General features: G+C 43.8%; 1 protein-coding gene across 2 annotated transcripts; it reads right to left on the reverse strand.

The window, feature by feature from the left end:
- Positions 1-1,140: 1,140 nt before the first annotated feature.
- Positions 1,141-16,041, reverse strand: LOC133115150 (potassium voltage-gated channel subfamily A member 7-like). Of its 2 annotated transcripts, none has more exons than XM_061224906.1 (3): positions 15,933-16,041; positions 14,313-15,063; positions 1,141-4,662 (listed from the first exon to the last, which is right to left on the reverse strand). In XM_061224906.1, the coding sequence occupies exons 2-3, from the start codon at positions 14,982-14,984 to the stop codon at positions 3,766-3,768; spliced, it is 1,569 nt and encodes a 522-aa protein (XP_061080890.1). In that variant the 5' UTR covers positions 14,985-15,063; positions 15,933-16,041; the 3' UTR covers positions 1,141-3,765. The 2 variants fall into 2 exon arrangements, with proteins under 2 accessions (XP_061080890.1, XP_061080889.1); XM_061224905.1 differs by having other exon boundaries at positions 15,929-16,041.
- Positions 16,042-16,995: the final 954 nt, after the last annotated feature.

Here is a 16,995-nt window from a genome sequence, read left to right on the forward strand (position 1 = left end):
ATAGCAATATATAATTAGTTACCTTTAGGCTTGGAAAATGTACTAATTTGTACCCAAAGAGAACATTACTGTACCCAGGGTACATTTGGGAAATTTGATTTTTGAAGAACAACAATATGCAGCAGTAGAAGATACAAATCCAACTAAAATGCAACCCAGTTCCATGAAGCAGTGTTCATTTGCTACAGTAATGAGCCGGCAAAGCTGGTCATAAGCTGGTCTAGCTGGGTATGAGCTGGTCAACCAGCTGGTGCTGGTAGCGTATATGAGCTGGTAGCTGGTCAACCAGCCGCTTCAAAACATAGCTTGAGCTGGTCAAACCATCTCAAGCTGGGAGCTAGTCTGAACAGCTGCCAGCTGTTTCAAAACCTAGCTTGTGCTGTTTTTTTCAGGAGGGTTTAAATGTGTTTATTATTTAGTAAACTTGTATTCATAAATACTGTATAAGAGCTGAACTGTTTTTGTTAAATGATAAAATACATTGAGCCTCTACTAATGCTGTCTTCAGGCTGGAATAATATCCATCCATTATCTTAACCCGCTTATCCTGAACAGGGTCGCAGGAGGCTGGAGCCTATCCCAGCATACATTGGGCAAAAGGCAGGAATACACCCTGGACAGGTCGCCAGTCTATCGCAGGGCACACACACCATTCACTCACACACTCATACCTACGGGCAATTTAGACTCTCCAATCAGCCTAACGTGCATGTCTTTGGACTGTGGGAGGAAACCGGAGTACCCGGAGGAAACCCACGCAGACACGGGGAGAACATGCAAACTCCACACAGGGAGGCCCCGGCCGACGGGGATTCGAACCCAGGACCTCCTTGCTGTGAGGCGGCAGTGCTACCCACTGCACCATCCGTGCTGCCCTGCTGTAATAATATACAAATATTTAATGATCACATCAAGTCAATACAATTTTGCCATCATTGTATCCTCAGCAAAACCTGCTGTTTTATTCAATAAAGTGGCCTCCAGAATTATTGGCACCCTTAAATATGCACTGTAAACAAACAAATAATAGTTATTGACATAATAATTGTTTTCCAATTTGTGTAAGGTATTGTGTTTTATTAATGACTCAATGGAATCAACCAAAGTCTTTTTCAAATAAAAATGTATTTCCCCAAAGAACACGTTTCACAATTATTGGTTTAATACTTTCTGCAAAGATGACAACCATGAATCGTGTTGTGATAAGGTTAGAGAACACATTTGGAGGGATTTTTGACCGTTTGACCGTTCCATTCAGACCACAGGTTTTTGATGGGATGTAAGTCTGGAGACTGAGATGTTTTTTGCAGAAAATGTTTTTACTTATTTCTGTGTGGATTTTGATGTATGTTTGGAGTCATTGTCCTGCTGGACAATTTATGTATGACCAAGTTTCAGCTTCCGAGCAGATGTCAGGACATTTGCCAGGAAGAGGACACAAGTGCTTGTTGTCCCCACGGACAGTGAGGAAGGAACCTAAAGAACCCACGGATCATGGTTTAAGAATTGCATTGATTGGTTGCATATTGGTGGCACCAAGTCTCAAAAAGAACCATAAAATGGCACTCCCACCCATTACAACAAACTCTTTGGAAGGGTGGCATGAAGAAAGCCCTTACCGAGCACAAAGCCTCATCGACGTGTTTGCCGCCAAAAGAGGAATGCATACAAGGAGAAGCATTTCATACCTACTGTCAAATACGGTGGGTCATTGATGTTTTGAGAGATGTTTTGCTGCCAGTGGACCAGGGGCACTATTTAAGATCAATGGCACAATGAATGAAACAAAGCACCATTTGGGCATTCCATAACTTTAGCATATGATTGCCTTTACAGTGCTATGTGGTATGGTCAACTGTTTATGTATTTTTTTGTACCCAATACCCTCACTTGTGATGGTCAAATACCATATACTGTATCAGTTCTTTGGTTTTTCCCAAGCCGATGGCTGACAAAGGGATTTTGCATGCTTGTTGCCTAATTTTTCAGACCAAATGTCAGAATAGGGAAGAAATGTGATCTAAGTGGCTTTGACCGTGGAATGATTGTTGGTGCCAGACAGGGTGGTTTGAGTATCTCAGAAACTGCCGATCTACAGGGATTTTCACGCACAGCAGTCTCTAGAGTTTGCAGAGAATGGTGCGAAAAACAAAAAAAAAGCATCCAGGAACATTACAACAGTGGTGTGCAGAAGAGCATCTCTGGATACAATGCGTCAAACCTCTAAGTGGATAGGCTACAGTAGCAGAAGACATTTTTTGCAAGCCCTGGTGGTGCATGGCTACAGTAATGGACCTTGATGCAGGCATCAGGGAGCCTGCCCACACGGAGCAGCATAATTGGGCTCGCAGCTCCGAAGGCGGGACTATGTGGCTGGGAGAAGGCTTATGGGTGGCCAGATTGTGCTCAGGATGGCCAGATCCAGCCGGGGCTGCCCAGGGACAGTGTATCCCTCGCTAACACACGCTAACACACGCAGTTGGAAATGACAATGGCTACCAAACAAAACAAAACAAAAAAAGTCTAATAAATACCTAATAAAGTGCTCACTGAGTGTATATCCATTATGTCAAAAGCATGAAAATACTTACACCTTTTCTGCTCTGGAGTCTCAGGAGCATACAATAAACATATACAGTATATTACACCCAGTGACCACTTTATTAGGTTGGCCTGGACACCAGCTCATAAATGCAAATATCAAATCAGCCAATTATGTTGCAGCAGCTGAGCGCATGGAAGCATGCAGACATTGTCAAGAGGTTCAGTTGTTGTTCAGACCTAACATCAGAATGGGGAAGAAATGTGGCCTAAGTGACTTAAATCGTGCAATGACTGCTTTTGCCAGACGGGGGTGGTTTGAGTAGCTCAGAAACTGCTGATGTCCTGGGATTTTAATGATACTACCGTCTCTAGAGTTTCCAGAGAATGTAAACTCCAATATCTATGAGCAGCAGTTCTGTGGGCAAAATAACTTGTTAATGAAAGGGCTCTGGGGAGAATGGACTGGAACTCAAATAACATTACAACAGTGGTATGCAGAAGAGCATCTCTGAACACATAACATGTCAAAACTTGAAGTCAAATAAATACCTAATAGTAGTCACTGGGTGTATATATAATGTTAGTGTGTGTGTAGTTGCCCTTATCTATGCAAAAATATTAAAGTCACAAATAAAAGTTATCAGGCGCAACAAATGCGTAATGATATGAATCTATTAAAAGTTATTCAAACAAACTCTACCCCCAAATGAACATGCCAATTCATTTCAAATATACATTACATTTTAGCTTTATAAATAAATATACAGTTAATTCAGATCAAACGCAAAACAATGTAATAATGAATAATAATCACTAATAAACACAAATAATAAATATATAACAAATAAATAAAGCCATTTGTAACTGCTTTGGGTAAAATATGAGTAAACATCAATGTTATGATATTTGCATCTCTTTCTCTCTCTCTGGTTTTATCCTCTCCATTACACAGGCATGAACTGTTTTCTGCGTGCAAAGTTGCCTATGTCCTATGTTTTGTATTATTTGGTAATACAAAGCATTGTGTTTAGTCAGTTATTGTGTGTATCCATGTATGTGTGTCTGTGTGTGCATACATGTGTGTGTGTGTCTTTGTGTGTGTGTGTTTCTGTGTTTGTTTGTCCGTACATGTGTGTGTGTGTGTGCATGTGTGTGTGTGTGTGTACATGTGTGTGTGTGTGTGTGTGTGTCTGTACACTGCATCCCGTCTCTCTTCCTGTTTCAGACCTGCGTGACCAGCGGCTCTCTCAGGTACATGTTCCTCCCCCTCTGTTCGCCCTCCTGCCCGGCGCACAGCCCCCTGAGCAGGGTCCGGTTGAGGGGGGCGCAGATGCCCCCGTTGGCCTCTCCCTCCAGGGGCAGGTAGTGGTCACCCCCCTCGTCCTCATCCTCGTTCTCCCACACCGAGGTGCTGACGTGCGTGTACTCCGTGGTGTCCTCGCACTCCGTCTCCCGGTGGTAGAAGTAGCTGAAGTTGGAGACGATGACGGGCACGGGCAGCGAGATGGTCAGCACGCCCGCGATGGCGCACATGGTGCCCACCAGCTTCCCGCCCACCGTCACCGGGTACATGTCCCCGTAGCCCACCGTCGTCATGGACACCACCGCCCACCAGAAGGCCTCTGGGATGCTGGTGAAGGCCGTCTCCTTGTGGTCGACCTCCGCGAAGTAGACGGCGCTGGAGAAGAGGATGACTCCGATGAAGAGGAAGAAGATGAGCAGGGCCAGCTCGCGCAGGCTGGCCTTCAGAGTCTGGCCCAGGATCTGCAGGCCCTTGGAGTGGCGGGACAGCTTGAAGATCCTGAAGACGCGCACCAGCCGGATGACCCGGACGATGGCCAGGGACATGGCCGGGGAGGAGCCCTTGGACTTGGCCAGCTCCGTGCCCAGGGTGATGAAGTAGGGAATGATGGCGAAGAAGTCGATGACGTTCATCACGTCCTTGAAGAAGTGCGTCTTGCTGGGCGAGCAGGAGAAGCGCATGATCAGCTCGAAGGAGAACCAGCAGATGCACATGGTCTCCACCAGGAAGAAGGGGTCGATGAAGGGGTTGGGTGCAGGCTGGGCGGGCGCGGTGCCGTTGGAGTTGGAGTGAGAGTGGTGGTGGTGTTGGGCTTGCTAAAGAAAAACAGGAAAGAAAGGCGTTGCATCCGTTATCTCTGACATTATGTAAGACTTGCGTGCCCTGATGTCAAATCCAGCTGTGACCACCTTGAAATGACCAGCTACCAGCTGTTTCAAAACATACCTGGAGCTGGTCAAACCATGTTGAGCGCGGAGCCAGTCTGAACTGGTCAACCAGCTATCTGCTGTTTCAGCAGGGAGTCCATTATTTTGTTAGTTGCTGACAGATGTGCCCAAGACACATTTGCAACCAAGCTCTATATATTACATGAAGCAACAAATGCATAACACACCACAATTCTGCAGTCTCAATGCAGCACTCCCAGAAATGTGTGTATGCACAATTAGGGATAAGCTGCACATCAGCTGTTCTGGGTCCACACTTAATGTAGGTGGACTTGTTAGTAGACATGGCCAACAGTGCTATAGTTTCTTAATTCATTTGGCCAAATGCATTTTTGAAAAAGGCTGTGCTTTAGAAACTGACAGTAGACTGTCAAACAGATGAGTGTATTCATTGCACATTGCAGGCGCTTGTTCCTGTAACAGTGTTAACTCCACAAAAAAAGAAAGAAAAGGACAAATGTTATTCAAATTGACTAATAAAATTTAATTTTGGGTTCTGACACCAATAGTGATATTATGGCACAAAAAGGGCAGCATAGTAAAACCTATTAAGATGAGCTTTATGAGGTTTATTAAATTGACATTAAAAAGAATACAAACATTGATATGAGATTTGGTACAAAGCATTCATAATTTCCTGAGGTACATTTGTCAAATGTTAAAATGAAATCAAGAGGCAGCCAAAGCATCTTGTGGTTAGGCCTTGATGAGTGTGGCCTGTACTATAAATAGAGACCTCTAAGGATAACCGCATTACTCAGAGAAGCAGTCTAATGTACCAGTTGTTCTCCAAAACTATCAGAGGACTCCTGAGGCATGATGGGGAGGCTGTGGTACAGGAGGACATGTCCTCTGGATGTGTGTTTTAGTCCGTTTGACAGGTTTTTGTAGCAGCGGCAGACTATGTTTTTCCAGTTCCTATGTCATTTTCTGCTCACGCACATATGTAGCACTTTAAGGGAAAATCAATGATTATTTTTCAACAGTCCGCAAATACCAGCTACACTATATCATTGGGGATAGGGTAGCATTTAGTAAATAGGGTTATCAAATGAACTGTTTCCAATACCACGGTCCAAGAGTGAGTAAGTGAGTGTATTAATACTGCTGTACGTATGTTGATCTGTTGATATGTTCTAAGGGTTGTCCTACTTCTAAAAATAGCTCCTGAGATCTCCAAGGAGAAACATGAGAGCTCTGTCCCTCCCCCCACCTCCGCACAAATCACACACACACACTGACTCTCCCTCGCCATAATCACTGCAGTTTCATGACTCTGAAGTCATGGGGCGGCCTGTAGCGTAGTGGTTAAGGTAAATGACTGGGACATGCAAGGTCGGTGGTTCTAATCCCGGTGTAGCCACAATAAGATCCGCACAGACGTTGGCCCTTAACCCTGCATTGCTCCAGGAGAGGATTGTCTCCTGCTTAGTCTAATCAACTGTACGTCACTCTGGATAAGAGCGTCTGCCAAATGCCAATAATGTAATGTAATGTAATGAAGTGGGGACACAAGTTTATCTCACCTGCAGTTCAGCCATCCCTCAGCAAGAGGTCGATAGAGTCTTCTTGTCAGTCAGTTATCAAATTGCTAAATCTACATGAATTGCCTCTAATTAGGTGTGAATAATGATTGACAGAAAAGTTTCTGTCAATCATCAGTGTCAGTACAGAGCTCCCAATATGTCAGTCCAGAGCTCGCAGTGTCAGTACACAGCTCCCAGAGTGTCAGTACAGAGTTCCCAAAGTGTCAGTATAGAGCTTGTAGTGTCAATACAGAGCTCCCAAAGTGTCAGTACAGAGCTTGTAGTGTCAGTACACGGCTGTCAGAGTGTCAGTACAGAGCTTGTAGTGTCAGTACAAGGCTGTCAGTGTCAGTACAGAGCTGTCAGAGTGTCAGTACAGAGCTGTCAGAGTGTCAGTACAGAGCTGTCAGAGTGTCAGTACACAGATCCGTATGGAGCCAGCATGTCAACAAGTGATTGAACACACCTGACTAATTAGAGACACCTGAAAAGCCATTTGTCTTATTTATTATGACACCCTGAAATTGGGAGATGATATATAAAAAGTGTGGGGGGGGGGGGTTTGTAATTTCTTTCTTTTGGTGAAATGTTAATTGTTTAATTACAAATCTAAAATTATGGAGTAAGGAGCCAAATAATGAAATAAAAAAATAGTCACAGGACTTATGGAGATCACTGTAAATCAGATATAGTTGAAAAGTGATTACAAACTAATATTAATCTGATATGGTTGGACAGAGATTCAGAACTAATGTAAATATGATACTTTTGGATAGTGATTAGGAACTCATTTAAATCTGATATGGTTGGAAAGTGATTTCAAAGGAATATAGTACATCTGATATGGTTGGAAAGTGATTTCAAAGGAATATAAATATGATACGTTTGGATAGAGATTAGGAACTTGCGTGTGTGTGTATGTGTGAGTGTGTGTATGTGTACCTGTGTGTGTATGTGCATGTGGGTGTGTGTGTATGTGTATGTGCACGTGCATGTATGTGTGCGTGTGAGTGTGATTGTGTCTATGTGTGTGTGTGCGTGTGTCTGTGTGTATATGTGTGTGTGTGTCTGTGTGCATGTATGTGCGTGTGTGTGTGAGTGTGTGTGTATGTGTATGTGCACGTGCATGTATGTGTATGTGTGCATGTGAGTGTCTGTGTGCATGTGTGTGTGTGTGCGTGTGTGTCTGTGTGTATATGTGTGTGTGTGTGTCTGTGTGTATGTGTGTGCGTGTGTGTGAATGTGAATGTGTGTGTGTGTGTGTGTGTGCATGTGTGTGTGAATGTGTGTGTATGTGTGTGAGTGTGTGTGTGTGTGCACGTGCATGTATGTGTATGTGTGTGTGAGTGTGTGTGTCTATGTGTGTGTGTGTATGTGTGTGAGTGTGTGTGTTATGGTGCAGGGTGTATGTGTGTGTGTGTGTGTGAGTGTGTGTGAGTATGTGTGTGCGTATGTGATTGTGAGTGTGTGTATGTGTGTGTGAGTGTGTGTGTGTATGTGTGTGTGTGTGTGTATGTGTGTGAGTGTGTGTGTGTTTGTGTGTGTGAGTGTGTGTGTGTGTGTGTGTGTGTGTGTGGCATGGCTGGACAGTGATAACACAGCCTATTCCTTTTCCTACTCATGGCTTCCTCTCCTTAGGTTTTCTTCTCCTTCTTTTTCTGAAGTATTTTTGTCTCCCCTTCTCTCCTCCCCCTCCACTGGCTGCCACTCAATTTAAGTGTATCAGATTTAACGACATGACCAAAATAATCTTGCCATTAACCTTCCCTCCTCTCTTTCTCTCTCCTTCTCTGTCATTTTAATTCAGTTCCTTTTCTCTACTTTCCATTTTCAACTCATAAAACAAACAAAAAATACATATGCATATACACTCAGTGAGCACTTAATTATGTATATATAACTTATTTTTTTGACTTAAGTCTTCTGCTGCTGTAGCCTATCCACTTAGGGGTTTGACGCATTGTGTGTTCAGAGATGCTCTTCTGCATACCACTGTTGTAATGTGTGGTTATTTGCGTTACTGTCACCTTCCTGTCAGCTTCGACCAGTCATGGTGAAGAAATGTGATCTAAGTAACATTGACTGTGGAATGAATGTTGGTGCCAGGCAGAGTGGTTTGAGTATCTCAGAAACTGCTGATCTCCAGGGAATTTTCACGCACAACAGTCTCAAGAGTTTTCAGAGAGCAGTGCGAAAAACAAAAAACATCCAGTGAACAGCAGCCAGACTGTTCAAAGCTGACAGGAAGGTCACAGTAACGCAAATAACCCCACATTACAACAGTGTTATGCAGAAGAGCATCTCTGAACAGACAACATATCAAACCTCTAAGTGGATAGGCTACAGGAGCAGAAGACTTAATAAGTCTAGAAAATAAGTCTTATAAATACCTAATAAAGTGCTCAGTGAGTGAAGCTTCCTTGACTATCATTGCCAGAACTGTTGTCCCCATAATGACAAACAGAAATAACAAGGCAATCAAAAGCATAGAATCGAGACTAGATACTGAAAGCTCTCTAACTAATCAGACACATTTGTAAAGCCATTTGTCCCAATGTTATAAAAATTAAAAAGTGTTATAATTTCTACATGGTGAAACCAAAAATAAATGTACAAAAATACTCTTTAATAAAACCGGAAAAACTACACTTTATCCACATGCAAAGTGTTTAACTACAAATGTAAAATTTAGTACAGAGCCAAGTAACACAATTAAAAGTATGTCTCTGTTCCAAGACTTATGGTGCTCTGTGTATATAACTACTAGAATGGCAAAAATACTGTAAACTAAATGGTAAATGGTTGGTATTTATATAGCGCCTTTACCCAAAGCACTCTATATTTTGATGCTTCTCATTCACCCATTCATACACACACTGACGGCAATTGACTGCCATGCAAGGCACCGACCAGCTCGTCAGGAGCATTTGGGGGTTAGGTGTCGTGCTAAGGGACACTTCGACACAGCCCGGGCAGGGGATCGAACCAGCAACCCTCCAACTGCCTGAGCCATGTCGCCCCTACTAAAACACAATAGTTATTGAGACATTAGTTTCCAACATGTATAAAGTAGTGCACTTAATTAATGATTCAATTGAATCAACCAAAGTCTTACATTATTCAAATAAATAATTCTTTGAATATTTTGCCCGGAAAACAGGTGAAACTGGTTTAATAATTTGTGCAAGCACCTCAGGACACATTTGGAGGGATTTTTGACCATTCTTGTTGAATGAATTGTGCCATTGATCATACAAATGCCACTGGACCACTGGCTCCGAAACATCTCCAAAACAACAATAACCCACCCCCTTATTTTACAGTAGACATGAGGTGCTTCTCCTTGTATGCATTCCTCTTTTGTGATGGCGTGTATGGACAAAACATTCAATTTTGGTCTCATCTGACCATAGCTCTCTCTTCCAGTCATACTTTCGATGGCATCTGGCAAAATTTTTTTATTGTCCTCAGTAAGGGCTGTCTTTGTGCTACCTTTCCAAAGAGTTTGTTGGTATGGAGGAGCCATTTTGTGGTTCTTCATGAGACTTGATATCTCCAAGATAGGATTTGCAATTTCCACCTATTTTGGTGGGCAATTTCCACCTATTTTGTACTAGTCCTATAAAATTTCAATACAATAAAGTGTCAATATCTGTTTACTGCTTAATACACACACATGGTTGCGGACTTATATTAAAGAAGAGACTTGTGCCATTCAGAAAATTTAGAGAATTTATGTCAGAGCATGTACATACAGTGCACACAAAAGTTACACTCAAATACAAAAAATTACAAATAGCTTTGTGTTTTTATAGTTTAGCAATTAATATCCCAATTCATAAGTCAAGGACCAACCCAGAACTGCATATACAAGTTGACTTGATGTCAACTTTTGTATAAAATATGGTAAAGATATCAACAGGCATTCAAATTCAACATTTGAGTTTTCCCAAAACTGCACCCAGATGTTCTCAAGTATCCCCAAATCTATCCAAATACGAAAAATATTTTTGTCTAGACACATGAATGATCAGACAAGCAGAATTTTTGATAGAATTTAAAGAAAACTAACCTTCACGTGTGTTTTATTCACATATATGACAGTATGTTTTTATAAAGCTCTCCAAAGTGTTGAAAGAGCTATCCGAAAACGATTACGCAACCTAGCGCTTTCTAACAAATCTGCAACACATTTAAAATGGCACCAATTTCACAATGAGGTTAACCAGAGTCCCGTTAGCCCCAATTACAGGTTTACATCCAGCAAAGTCCAAATCCTGTAATTACATACATCTGTATATTCATTCCGCTATAACGCAGCAATATTCCTAAACTGTCCGTCACCTGAATATGACACATTATACCTTGGAAAGGGTAGGTAACCCCGTACAAGAAGTTTGCCATGTTTTACTTTAGTTCAGTTTTGAAATGACCTCGCAATGCATTTACGCAACAATAACAAGTAGTTCAAGACAGCATTTTCTTATTTCCAAGATAAGAAAGTCCCAGCAAAAACATAGTTTTCTCGAAAATGGCCGAAAGGATTACGAAATAAACGTCAACCTTAGTCAGAAAACAGTCGTAGCTTCATACCCAAGTGCGGTACTTGGTTTCATAAATATGTCTGTATCGAATAATTTGCAAAACAAACACGATTTATCCCGGAAATATGTCGGCCGGACGTGGAATTAAAATGAGCTCAGAAAAAAAAGTGTTTATTCATGCAACTTCTGAATTGTATATTTTTGTTCTTATATTAGAACATGATTTTTTGACATAGAGAAATGGTTTAAATGATTTTTGTAATGTGCCCTTTATTGTCTCGGTTTCTGACTCGGTCAACGTTGTAAGCCGTTCATATGGCATGGGGGAACCTGCTGCTTTACTGCCCTGCTTTGCAAATAAGAGGTAGATACGAATCTAAAGAGCTTTTCTCTCAAGCAGAGAGTCTTTGGCTTTAGCCTTCTTGCGGTTTTATTTCGTCACAGATTTTATTATCTTATAAATATGAACGCAACACTAATTTGGGACGTCTCAACAGCGTGGATGGGTTTTAACTTTGATCATTGGGTTTTTATTGGCTCCCTCACCATCTTCCTCACCACCCATTACACCAATGTGCACCATTACACAAGTTGTACATGTTTTTATTATTACCCTTACAGTGGTGGTGTGGTGTGTTTAACCGTTTATGTATTTCCTTGTACCCACTACCGGACTTGTGGTCATTTTTCAGCTGTCTGCTCTGAATGACAGTTTTTTGCATTTTGCATGGTGATGGATGACAAAGGGATGTTTCCCATCAGTATGCCATCCATTCATTATCCTAACCCGCAAAAGGCAGGAATATACCCTGGACAGGTCCCCAGTCCAGTGCAGGGAACACACACCATTCACTCACACAGGCAATTTAGACTCTCCAATCAACCTAACCAGGATATCTTTGGACTGTGGGAGGAAACCCACACAAACACAGGGAGGCCTCAGCCGACCAGGATTCGAAACCAGGACAGATGGCTATTGATTTTCATAAGCCTGGTAATGGGTACCAAATAATGGTTACATATACCCCAACATTATTGCAATGTAGGGTCAATAATAAATAAAATGTAAAACATATGGAATGGTTGCAAATATGCCAGAAAATGGAAGCAAGTGCACGTTGTCTCCACAGATAGTACGCAAGATGGTGAGGAAGACCATAAAGAAATCATGGTTTAAGAATTGCAGAGACTGGTTGCATCTTGGGGCCATGAAGAATTATGACTGGAAGAGAGTGCTATGGACAGATCAGACCAAAATGGAACTTTTGGCGACACCATCGACATGTTTGGCGGCAAAATGGAATGTATAAAAAGAGAAGCACCTCTTCCCTACTGTCAAATGTAAATTTAGTGAATATTTTGCTAGCAGTGGTCCAGGGGAAGTTTTTAAGATCAATGACATAATTAATTCAAGTACCAGGACATTTGGTTATAGTTTAACTTTCCAGCAGGACAGTGACTCCAAACATACACCAAAATCCTCACAGAAATGGTTAAGTGAAAGCAACATCCATGTTCATCCCAGTCTCCAGACTTAAATCCCATCAAATCCCAAGAAATCTGAACTGAAGGGGGCAGTCTATAAGTGAAAAAACTAAGGATAACAATGATTCAAATTCCAGCATGAAGGAATGGTCAAAAATCCCTCCAAATGTATTCTCTAACCTTATCAGAAATTATAGGAAAGGATAAAAGACTCTCGGCATTCCAGGGGTGGTTGCACAAAGTATTAATCCAGGGGTGCCAATAATTGTGAAATGGAATTATTTTTTTTAGGATAAAGTACATTCTGTCCATATTTATCAAGGGTGCCAATACTTTGGACCTGACTGCATGAAAGCCAGAAGTCTCTCTCTCTCTCTCTCTCTCTCTCTCTCACTCTCTCTGTCTCTCTCACTCTCTCTCTCTCTCTCTCTCTCTCTCTCTCTCTCTCTCTCTCTCTCTCTCTCTCTCTCTCTCTCTCTCTCTCTCTCTCGAACACCCCACCCTGCTCATTGACTCATGTCTGTTTTTCTCCTGAAGTGTCATTGACACTCTGTAGTGACCAGTCAACGTGTTCACTGAATGATGTGTATTGTCTATAACTGTCAGGTGTTAATGTACAGCAGGTTCCAGGCTGTGTAGGGTGCATTAGCCCTCATACATTCCCAGTGCAGTTTATCCCCAAGCTGTAATACGACCCCAGTGATAGTGAGTTTACAGCATTAACCCCTTCCCGTTTGCCCTGCTATTATGCTCAGTATTAACCTGTCATATTAATGCCATATTAACCTGTCATATTAATGCTCAATATTAACCTGATCATATCATATTAATTAACCATCCCTCTTTCTCCACTCTCTTCCCCTCTCTCATTCGCTTTCTCTCATCTGCTTTCTCTCTACCTCTTTCTGTAACTATCCCTTTCTCCACTCTTCCCCTCTCTCATTCACTTTCTCTCTACCTCTTTCTGTAACTATCCCTTTCTCCACTCTTCCCCTCTCTCATTCGCTTTCTCTCTACCTCTTTCTGTAACTATCCCTTTCTCCACTCTTCCCCTCTCTCATTCGCGTTCTCTCTACCTGTGGGGCGACATGGCTCAGGCAGTAAGAACAGTTGTCTGGCAGTCGGAGGGTTGCCGGTTCGACAGCCCGGGCTGTGTCGAAGTGTCCCTGAGCAAGACACAAATGCTCCTGACGAGCTGGTCGGTGCCTTGCATGGCAGCCAATTGCTGTCGGTGTGTGTGAGTGTGTGTATGAATGGGTGAATGAGAAGCATCAATTGTACAGCGCTTTGGATAAAGGTGCTATATAAATTCCAACCATTTACCTCTTTCTGTAACCATCCCTTTCTCTACTCTTCCCCTCTCTCATTCGCTTTCTCTCTACCTCTTTCTGTAACCATCTCTCTTCCCCTCTCTCAGCTTTTCTCTCCTTATCCCTCATTCCTTCTATTTCAGTTGTCCTCCCCTCTTTCTCTCTCCTCCTTTTTCTCTCTTTCTCTCTCTCGGCGCTCCCTCTCTCTCCTCCCCATTTAAAACAAATGAAAGAAACTTCAAAGCTTTGAAAGAGCTACTGAAAGACCAAAGGAGAGCAAGGAGTGCTGCACAATCCACAATCACCTGACCTCAACCCCGTTGAACATGGGGCACTTGAAGACTGAAAAAAGCCAAGAATTCAGTGACATGACAGGATTTTCTTTGTAACATTGTAAAATAATGCTGGGGTAACATGGATCATCAGGTTTTGCAAAAATTTGCAGAGTCCATGCCAGCTCGAGTGCACATTGCCATTAAGGCAAAAGGCAGACATACCAAATACTAAGAAATTCAATTTTTCAAAGATTCAACTTTTCACTCAAATTGTTATGCTGCTATAATATAATTTGTAATGAAAGCACTTGTATTCAGTCATAAAAAAGAATGCGTTTTCGCTCGCGGCCGCAGACGTTTGGACCCCCCCTCTCTCACCTCCTTCTCGTTCCTGAACTCGGGCAGCGTCTCCAGGCAGAAGATGAGGATGGAGACCACGATGACCATGACGCTGACGATGGCGATGATGCGGGCCCCGGAGGAGGACTCGGGGTGCTCGAACAGCATCCACAGCCGGCGCTGGAGCTGGCTGGCGGGCAGCGGCCGCACCTCCTCCTTGGGGAAGCCCTCGTCGTCGCGGAAGCGCGCCAGCACCTCCTCCCCCAGCTCGTAGAAGCGCAGCTCGTCCATGAAGACGTCCAGCGGCACGTTGGCCGGCCGGCGGAGCCGCCCGCCGGACTGGTAGAAGTAGAGGATGGCGTCGAAGCAGACGCGGCTGCGGTCCAGGAACAGCTCGTTGCGCAGCGGGTCGAAGTAGCGCAGCCGCCGGCGCGGGTCGCCCAGCAGCGAGTCGGGGAACTGCGCCAGCGTGCGCAGCTGGGTCTCGTAGCGCATGCCCGACACGTTGATGGCCAGCCTCTCGCCCAGCACCCAGCCGGCCCGCTGGAGCGAGCCCGACCGCCGGGCCTCCGCCTTGTCATCCGGCCGCTCCCCCTGCTCCGCCGTGTTGCGCCGGTCTTTGGTCCGTTTCTGGCTGTCGCCCTCCCTCTCCGGCGTGCCCTCTTTCTCCTTCATGCCCCCGTCTTCCGGGCCCTCGTCCTGGTTCTTCATCCCGGCCCTCTGTGGTCGTTTCCTCCGGGTCCTGTTTCAGCGCTTCCCTCTCTGCCTCGGAGACGGCTCGACCCTTGCTCTGCAACAAGATGGGAATGCATGAATCCGCTGTTACTTACCTGACACTTTTATCCGAAGCGACTTACAGTTGACTAATCAGGGGACAATCCCCCCCCTGGAGCCGTGCAGGGTTCAAGGGCCCAACAGCAGTAGCAGCACAGATCTTATCGTGGCTACACCGGGGCTTGAACCGCCAACCTTTAGGTTCCCAGTCATGTACCTTTTCCACTATTCAAAAAACGTTTTAACCGGCATGTTGCCTTGTGGTTATGGGACCCATGAAGGTCAGCGGTTCAAGCTCCGGTGTAGCTCCGAGAAAATCCAAGCAGCTGGTGGGCCTTTAAGCCAATATCGCTCCAAGGGGAATTGTCCTCTGCTTAGTCTAATCAACTGCAAGTCGCTTTTTGCTAAAAATGCATCAGCTAAATAACTATAATGTGCATGTGTATGTCTAATTTTAATTAGTCATCACGTCCCTATGTCTTACCTCAGGTGAATGGCCCTGAATATGCATTCTCCACCAATAATATTTTACCTCAGCTCTGCAGCCTTGAACATTGCATGCATGAGGTTAAATGACCTTTCCCTGACAGTCAGGCGTTATGGGTTTCATGCACTCTAACTCTGCAAAGTTATACGTCTATTAACATGAAAGACTTGCCAACTTCACAGGTAATAAGACTTGGACAAATATTTGTCATAGTTAAAGCATCAGAGATACAGGTGATTCATTGTTGTTAAAAGTTTACTGTCAATACAAATAAGTGAATGATAATGTTAACAAAACAACAGGGATAAGAGCAAATGCTAATACCAGACTTTAATAGTGATACAATATTTGGCGGCAGTAAAATTAATATCAATGAGAAAAATAAGATGGTCACTCACTCACTCTCTCTCTCTCCCAGCTAGCCACTGCTGATGGGACTAATCGCTACACAAAAAGTCACACTCTGTGTCTGTCATGGCCTCCTGTACTGCATGCCCCTCCATACGCTCTCTTTCTCCTTACTGGTCCTGGGTCTGCCTGTGCCTCTGGTCCCTGTGCGATCCCCCCCCCCCGCCCTCCTCACCCGGGTTTGGGAAGGGGAGCCCCCAGCTCCTTTTGGTGGAGGTCAATGCTGTGGTCATGGTAATACCCCACCCCACCCAGCTGATCAGTTAGCTCCATCTTGTTTGTAGGTCAATGCCTTCAGTCTCTCCTTCCCTCTCACGCTCAAGCTGTCTGACTTGAAATATTCGGGAATGCTGTCAGGTCGAAATTCAATCCCCAGCATCTCTCTCTCTCTCTCTCTCTCTCTCTCTCTCTCTCTCTCTCTCTCTCTCTCTCTCTCTCTCTCTCTCTCTCTCTCTCTCTCTCTCTCTCTCTCTCTCTCTCTCTCTCTCTCTCTCTCTCTCTCTCTCTCTCTCTCTCTCTCTCTCTCTCTCTCTCTCTCTCTCTCTCTGCTGGAGTCCCACTCCTTCTCCAGTGTCAGTCGTACTGTCTGGCACACTCACAGCGTTATTTACAGGGACCCCCTGGCAAATACAGGGAGACTCATATTGGTGATCCCTCATGAAGAAAAACACACTTCAGTCCGAATGTACTGCAGCTGTGCAGGAGCAGACACCCCCCCCCCCCCCCCCCAAACAGGTCACATGATGCTATTTCTGTTATATGATTAACTGAATTTGTGTTGTATGACAAGGACAGGCTGTAAGATGCACATGAACTGCAATATAGTCCCACGAAGCCTGTCTGGCTTATTTACAGACCTATCTGCCATTAAACATGTAAACATCAGTCTTAGCATTGTTTGCTTCCTGCCAGGTGCCAAACATATTCACTTACTGTACCTTAGGCTCTAAAATTGGATTTTTCTCACAGATTTGTCATATTTATGGATAAACGTCATTAGTCATGGCTAGTCATTTTTGAAACAATAAGAAGGCGACAACCAAAGTGTCAAAA

This window comes from Conger conger, chromosome 16 (assembly GCF_963514075.1).
Source record: "Conger conger chromosome 16, fConCon1.1, whole genome shotgun sequence".
Taxonomy (NCBI): Eukaryota; Metazoa; Chordata; class Actinopteri; order Anguilliformes; family Congridae; genus Conger; species Conger conger.

Bases quoted from the DNA above. Each gene is read 5' to 3' on its own strand.
- LOC133115150 (XM_061224906.1), bottom strand. From the start codon at position 14,984: ATGAAGAACCAGGACGAGGGCCCGGAAGACGGGGGCATGAAGGAGAAA. The intron at 4,663-14,312 runs GTGAGAGAGGGG...GTTTTTCTTTAG, and splicing joins AGTTCAGGAACGAGAAGGAG to CAAGCCCAACACCACCACCA.